This window comes from Esox lucius, chromosome 17 (assembly GCF_011004845.1).
Source record: "Esox lucius isolate fEsoLuc1 chromosome 17, fEsoLuc1.pri, whole genome shotgun sequence".
Taxonomy (NCBI): domain Eukaryota; kingdom Metazoa; phylum Chordata; class Actinopteri; order Esociformes; family Esocidae; genus Esox; species Esox lucius.
The window spans coordinates 16,412,421-16,419,721 of record NC_047585.1 but is presented as its reverse complement, the minus strand read 5'-3'; the positions used below and the strand labels follow the sequence as shown (position 1 = coordinate 16,419,721).

The 7,301-nt window shown below is 46.8% G+C and overlaps 1 protein-coding gene across 3 annotated transcripts in view; it reads right to left on the bottom strand.

Moving 5' to 3' along the window:
• Positions 1 to 510: 510 nt before the first annotated feature.
• Positions 511 to 7,301, bottom strand: part of pdzrn3b (PDZ domain containing RING finger 3b) — a 96,617-nt gene continuing 89,826 nt past the window's right edge. For all 3 annotated transcript variants that reach the window (XM_010902763.3, XM_010902765.3, XM_010902764.5), the window contains 6 exons: positions 5,946 to 6,033; positions 3,939 to 4,037; positions 3,595 to 3,657; positions 3,387 to 3,488; positions 3,138 to 3,254; positions 511 to 2,894 (listed from right to left, as the gene is read on the bottom strand). In XM_010902763.3, coding sequence (XP_010901065.2) covers positions 1,362 to 2,894; positions 3,138 to 3,254; positions 3,387 to 3,488; positions 3,595 to 3,657; positions 3,939 to 4,037; positions 5,946 to 6,033 — 2,002 coding nt within the window. In that variant the 3' untranslated portion in view covers positions 511 to 1,361. The remainder of the gene's footprint in view (positions 2,895 to 3,137; positions 3,255 to 3,386; positions 3,489 to 3,594; positions 3,658 to 3,938; positions 4,038 to 5,945; positions 6,034 to 7,301) is intronic.

Below are 7,301 nucleotides of genomic sequence, written 5' to 3'. Positions count from 1 at the left end.
GTGGAACATGCTCCCGGCTCCTAAAACAGTTTTTGTTTTTTTTACTAGGTGTGGATTTATTATTTTGTACATATGAATATGTAAATGTCAGCATATTGCTGTGGTTGAATGTATGAAACTAAGCGCCTATGTCACCTCGTGCTTTGCTCTGTTTAGCTTACAATGAAGAAAGTACTTGGACTTGATTGTGGTTATATCCTCGACAATATGTGGTATGTAAATCTGCTGACAAGTGTAAATCTGTTGACAAAATACAACATTATTAATGTATTTTCAAATTGACAATCAAACCAATCAATCAATAAATTAGGGAGTTCTTAGGGAGTATTGATTTCCTATATTATTTATAACAATATCTATTCGCCATGAGACATTGCGCTTTTGACAATGTGTCTTCAAAATAATATGCAAAATAAAACTGTGCTGTCCATCACCCATCTGTCATCTAGCTAAACTGACTCAGTAAGTCTATTTAAAAACCTCTTGCAAATGAAAAATCCCACACAAGTGTTTGAAAGCTCATCAAATATAAAACAATAATTTATTATTTCTCTCATTTTACAAGACATCAAATTGGGTAGTTAACTAAGGATTTCCTAAACTGTGCTAATTTGTTTGATACATGAATTTCTACGTAGGTAAGGTAACTACAATGTGCTTCAACAATTACACAGAAAGATTCTGATTTCAATAAATGTGTGACAAATGTCCTGCTCTATCCTGATACATACACAATGATATCACTTCTTGAAAGCAGAATATGTAACAGATGATAAAAAACTGGTTGTACACCTTTGAAAAACAGCACCAGATCAATAACCAAAAAGTGTTTTGTTTACAAAAAACTACGAGGTTTAGTTACATTTGCAAAAGTCCTCTCAAAAAGCAATATGCGTTGACCTTGAAGCTAAATATTTCTGTATTTCTTTCAACAAGCAAAAGTTATGCATAATGGTAAAATACTGATAAGAGATACTTATACAAATGTAGATGAAAATATTGGCTGCTTTTTCTTATGGCACACAGTCTTTTACAAACTTTTAAAACCTTCCAAAGACCCACATATTGCTGTAAAACACTATCATCATTATTCAAGAGAGCAAGCACAAAGGTAGAAAGGTTATTGAAAACATTTGAAAACAGTCTCATATTCATCCTCAATCAAGTCGATCAGCTTCAAAGTCCATAAAACAAACTGGAGTTTCTCATCTGACCACAGTGGGCAAAACGTCCTTCAGAAAAGCCTTTTCCTTTTTCATATTTACAAAATGTTGCCACATTTAACGGGGCAGGAATCTCTACCTGAACCGGTAGTGTCCTATATACAGTACATTACACTTCAGGCCTGTCAGGCCTGCCTGCTACACCGTGGTGACGGACAACAGGGAGTTGTACACTCGCGTGCCATCGGGAGATTTAGCGCCATGGGTCAAAAGTTCCTGGATAGTCATCCAATTGTCAAAGATTTTCTTGTTCCTCTTTTTCATCATCTTTTTGTGGCTGAGTTCGATGATGTTGGGCTCCTTCCTGTCATCGTCCAGGTTGGCCTGCTCCTTCAAGCAGTCTGCGCGACTCTGCTTCATGAACTCACGCCGCTGCCTCTGCTCCTTGGCGCGCACTGCGTGCTGCTTCCGCTCTCCTTTGCTCCAGTACCGTCCCATCTTCAGCTCGCTGATGGCGTCATCGTCCGTGGTCATGCCACTGCGCTCCTCGTGGATACGCAGGGCCCGCTCCTTGAGCAGCTTGTCCCTGACGGGCCTCTTGGTGATGTAACGTGTGCCGTCACTGCGGACCTTTACCTTCCACTCCATCTTGGGCTCCGGCATATCTCCGGGGGACAATGGCTCCCCGCGGCTCACCAGGCTGACCAGGCTCATCTGGCTCTGGGCGTATTCCACGGCTGACTTCTGCTGGATCAGCTGCATGTAGCTCTGGTAGTGCTGGGCGTGGGCCGGGATGTGGGCGTGTTTGTACGGGGAGCGGGGCGGGGCCAGCTTCTGACAAGGCTCTCTCAGCTGATGCTCCTTCGCGTCCGCCCGCGGGCCACACTCGGACTCCTCTGCCGAAGACGGCCTGATCCTGCCGGGGCCGCCTGCCTCCCGGATGGGGGACAGCAGGGGCTTCAGGACACCCCCAACAGGCGCAGGGCCTCTGGCGGCGCCAGCCTCATCTGGGTTCTCTGAGCCCCTGCGGAGGGAGTTGTCCGGGGACAGCTCCAGGGTCAGGGGGGTGCTGCGGCAGCTCTCTCCGGTGTTGTAGGCACTGGAGCTGTCCTTGTCCGACTTCTCGGGCAGTTCGGTTATGTCGGAGAGGCCGTGGCGGCGCACGTCAATGCTGGTGTTGTAGTTGCGGAAGCCGCTGTTATGGAGCATCCAGGATTCGCGGTACTGCTCCCTGAGCTGCTGCATCTTGTGGGCCCGGACGATGTTGAGGCACTCCAGTTCGATGCCGCGCAGCTCTTCGTTCAGCAGCTCCAGCTCCTTGTCCACCGTCTCTTCGGCTGCCCCGGCGCCGGTGCTCTGGTAGTGCGGGCCGAGGGGTCCCCCCGCGCTCCTCACCTGGCACTTCAGCTCCAGGAGCTCCCGGAAGCGCTCGCACTCGTCAGCGGGGATGCCCAGGAAGTCGGCGTGGTCGTAGTCTGCCGAGATGAAGGATTCGCTGCTGAAGGGCAGGTCAATGCTTCCCAGGGTGTCCTGGCTGTAGGTCAGCTTCCTGCGGCCACAGCTGCCCAGTGTGTTGGAGGCCGTGGTCTGGTCATCGCCCAGGTTCTCCTGCTCAGAGCTCTCATCGTTGCGCGTGCTCTCGTCGGTGCGGCCCAAGCCGCTGTCTTTCTCGTGGTGGTTGGACAGCAGCGTGGCTGTGTCCGTCGTTCCGCCGTCCTCCTCGCGCTTCTTCTGTAACACCAGATAATAGCATGGATCACTGAATCATCTCTCAACGAACATCATTAGACGCAATCTCGCTATTTTCTAGCAGCGACTAAGTGAACGCATTCCTACTACAATAGTGGCACGCACACAGGAACTACCAATCCATTGTAGCCATTCTGGCAGTTTGGCAAATGCTACTCTGTCTGTAATTGGCTCATCTTCAGTGACACACGTGCGGGCATATGTGACTCTGGAAGGGTACTCCACCTGCTGCAGCATGCTGGCGGTGAACTGCATGGCCTGGTGGTGCTGCTGCTCCAGCATGTCCATGTGAAGGTCATCCAGGAAGTCGTTCCTGTCGTCATCCATCCAGCCCTCATCCAGCTAATAGGACACAGGGCACAGGAGGGAGGGAGGTGAAGAATGACTTGAGCGTTTGAAGGCGACAGGAAACAGGAATAAACGGCGAAACACAGCCTGTGTGTGCCTGGTACTACAGCGGGTGGTTTAGTTCACCTGGATCTCTGGTCTGGCCACCAAAAGACACACGTTCTGATTCTCCTCACTGGTTAACAGAGCCACGGCATCCTCCCTGTTCTGGATCTCAATGCCGTTGATCTAAATGGAGAAGAGATGTACAAGTATTGTAATGAGACCTGGGCTTGGAAACGGTAATGTCAACTATTTATCTAAAGCATTTCGAGAGAGTGTTCTTTATTCTTACCTGGATGATTCTATCTCCCTCTCTAATCCTGCCATCCTTTGCGGCGATGCTGTTTGGGTCAATCTGAGGGAATTGAGAACAGTAGAGCATGTGTTGTTATTTTGCATTGTTGAAGCAGACATTCAATCCCAGGTGACACTGTTTTGTAATTCTTAATAATTTTTTCAGGCTCCAAATCAAACCATCAAAAGGCTAGAGCCGGCAGTGCACATGGGAAGCACCAAAAGAAATGGGCTTTTCTGGTGTATTATCGTGTTGATCATTTACTGGTCTCTGGGGTTTCAGCACCAACAACATCCAAATCCTGTGCATATCTAGCCCTTTTTGCAGATTAGCCACATTACCTCGCTGACGTAGATCCCGGTTTCATCCTCATCATCTGTCCTGTAGCAGACAGTCAACCCAAGCTTGTCCTGGACGTTGGCTCTGTACAAATCCACCTCCTACAGAAAGGCACAACACTACATTGAACATGGCTGTGTGTGTGTGTGTGTGTGTGCCCGCATGCGCGTGGATGTGTGTTTGAGGATTTAAAGACTTGCTACTGTTTTCTAAGACTGGCAGTGTATTGAGTTCAACATAGGTCCATACACACACACAATGATCCATCAATCAGAATAATGACTCCTTCAAGTGGGTGCAGCCAAAGCCCTCAGTCTCCCAGGAACAGTGACACGATGAACAATGATCCATCCACCAGCTTGCAAGTGAGCAATACCCAGTTTGTCGCAAGTCACCTCCGGAAATCTGCGAGATACAGACTCCGGGCCTAATACTAACCGTCCTATGTTTTGGATCCTGGGGTGGAAAAGGGGTTAACTCACTCCACAGAAATGTTCTCTACAACCGGCAGCTGATTACTAAAATCTCCACTAATCTCCAAACCAGAACATTGTGGTTTCAGACAGGGTTTTATCAACAACAAAAATGGACCGATTTTCACAAACACGTGAAAAAGGCTAATACAAACACAACATGAAATCTCTTTCCACACCAGAAAATATAATCAGTAATTGATTACAGTAGCTTTCTCCTTACAGGGCTGTTATAGAGCTGTTATAGCATAGCATATCCCTAGTCAGACTTATTCAGGCCCTTGTTATGGGGCTTCAACATGGTGTTTAAATGTTACATAATATCGATAAGCACGTTTTAGCAGTAGAATTCCACTGTAAGCGTGACTGAAAAGTGACCTTTTGTTCAGGGCTACCTGTTATTGTACTGCAAACAAGAAGAAAGCAGGAATAAGCGTTCATTTTGGCAGTTTCTATTTAGTTTAATTTAACCTAGTCTACAACTCTACTGTAATTGGAAAAGGACAATTTGATTGTGCACTTGATGACAGTAAAAAGTAGCCTAAATATTCATTACTTCATAGGGGAAGAAAATAAATGACTAAAATGACAGACATTCAGTCACATTTGAGTCACTTAATATTCTCTACAAAATAATTCATATTTAGACTACCTCATAGCTCTCATCATGTGCAGAATCAAAAAACTTTATCTAACCACAATCGTACTGTTTTCCGGAGTTTTAGCATACTGATAAAAACTCAAACTAAGACTAAAACAGGGGACGAAAGTGAACACTAAGTTGAGCCGTCACACCGGTCCCACAGGCGTTGTTCCATTTCTTCACTAGACAAAAGGCCCATCAAAGGGATCCTTTGTCATTGGCTGTGGCCATACGATTGGCGGCTCCGCGCTGGAAATTCTCCACAGACAGACCTTGGTTCTGAGACAGGGTCAAAGCGGCACGCTGTGCCTCTGTCTTTGGCTTGGAAATCCTGAACTTCACCTCCCTCTGCTCTCTGGCTCCACACTGGTGACGGCTAAGCTTATTAATGCCCTGCGGTCGTGGGTGGGGGGGTACAGCCCTACAGCCTGTCTCTCCCTCCTTCCTCATCACGCACGGCCCCATCACGCCACCGTGAATGCGCATCATCAGACACATCGGTTGGGTTCCTGTTATCAGCGACGTGTAATTACTCCCGGCGCACAGGCCCAACCCCCCAATGAAGGCAAATAATCATTAGGCGTTGTTGTCACAGAGTAAGTAATGACGGAAGCGTTTCGCATCTGCTCAGGGGCACTGTGGAGCTAACAAGCCCCTCTGCGTCCATCTGGTTACGGGCAAGAGTAGCCTCGCCTCTATCAGTAACCAGCATCTAGTGGGAAAGTTTGGTGTGGAGACACTGTGGCTCAGGGGCGGCCGTAAGAACATGGCATCGGATGCACAAATGTATATCTTCATTGAGAAAGTGAAGGAGAGTGGAGGAGGGGGAGGGGAAGACAGGCGGGGGGAGGAGGGGAAAGAGGGAGAAAGTGAAGGGGGGGTCTGTCAGTTACCTCGTATTCCAGCTCCTCTCGCTCCATCTCCTGCTGAATGCCCTCCAGGAACTCACAGGGGTCAAAGTACTGGTGCTCTGGGGAATGCCTATGAAAGCAATTCAACACACTCCTGATAGTTACGTAGGATTTAGACCGACCAGAAAAGTAAAACACACTGTATCTACAGTTCACCTTGAGGATGATGTCATTACAATGATATACTGTACAATCACAGTATATGAAAGCACGTCACTGTTACTACTTTCAAATGAGATTACTCCTATGCCCCTAAATTTAAATTAACCAAAATATAGAGCACACAATCCAGAACTTTCCCTTGTATCCTATTACCTTGCCAAATTAAAAATGACCTCACAACAGAAAACAAGTGTCCAGAATATTTTAAAAACATTGCATCTTCAATCAAGTTTTAAGAAACATCTTTGGCTCAAGATTTATCAAAAATGAAAATGCGTTTTTTTAGTAGTCCGCCGAGACTGTCCATTAAAAGGCAACTGCTCCCACCAATAACGAGTTGGAGTAGCCAGACGCTGAGCTCTGGGCCACTCCGACACACACAAGCGGTCCACAGACAGGACGTCTTTCAATATGCAAACACAAATTAAAAAGGTCCTATTCATTTGGCTGTGTGCCTTAGGACTTGATTTTCTGTTGAGTGACAGGTGAAACATTCACATCATTGTCTGCCAGAAGGCATGAATACCAATTTGTTCTTGTCAAAACAAACACGTTTTCATTGTTATGAGCTGGCAGTGACACTACCAGAAGAGCTATACATGCTTAGCCTGTAACTTGGCTATACCGACCAGTCCATGGACAAAGCACTGGGTACATTTTTTGGTTTGGCCTATCAAGTCGATTGATTTCTTTTTTTATTCAGATCCCCATATTGGAATCCCCATATAAGAATACCGATATTAGTGTCACGTCCTGGCTATGCCCCTAGCCATCTCTGCACTGGGCTGGGGCCATAGTCAGGACAGGACGGAAGGTGTGCCTTCTAGCCACTTCTGATCCTTTTGGTCTCCCCAATTAGAGGCAGGTGTAGATCGTTGCCTCCAATTGGGGACCCTATTTATGTTCTGTGTGTGGCCACACCCGGTGTGGTTCATTTTGGTTTGGTGTTTCTTCTGGATGCACTACGTCACTGGCTGCTGCTTTTGGTTTATCTTCCTTTTTTGATTAAACATGGATTATGTCCACTATTCTGTCTCTGCGCCTGTGTCCTACCACTACCACAACCGTGACAATTAGGGTACCCATATTAGCTATTGCACCTGCAGCAGCTGCTCTTCCTGGGGTCCTGTTTTCAGCATCAGTGAAAATGAAGAATAGTAAATCAAGGATAGGAAG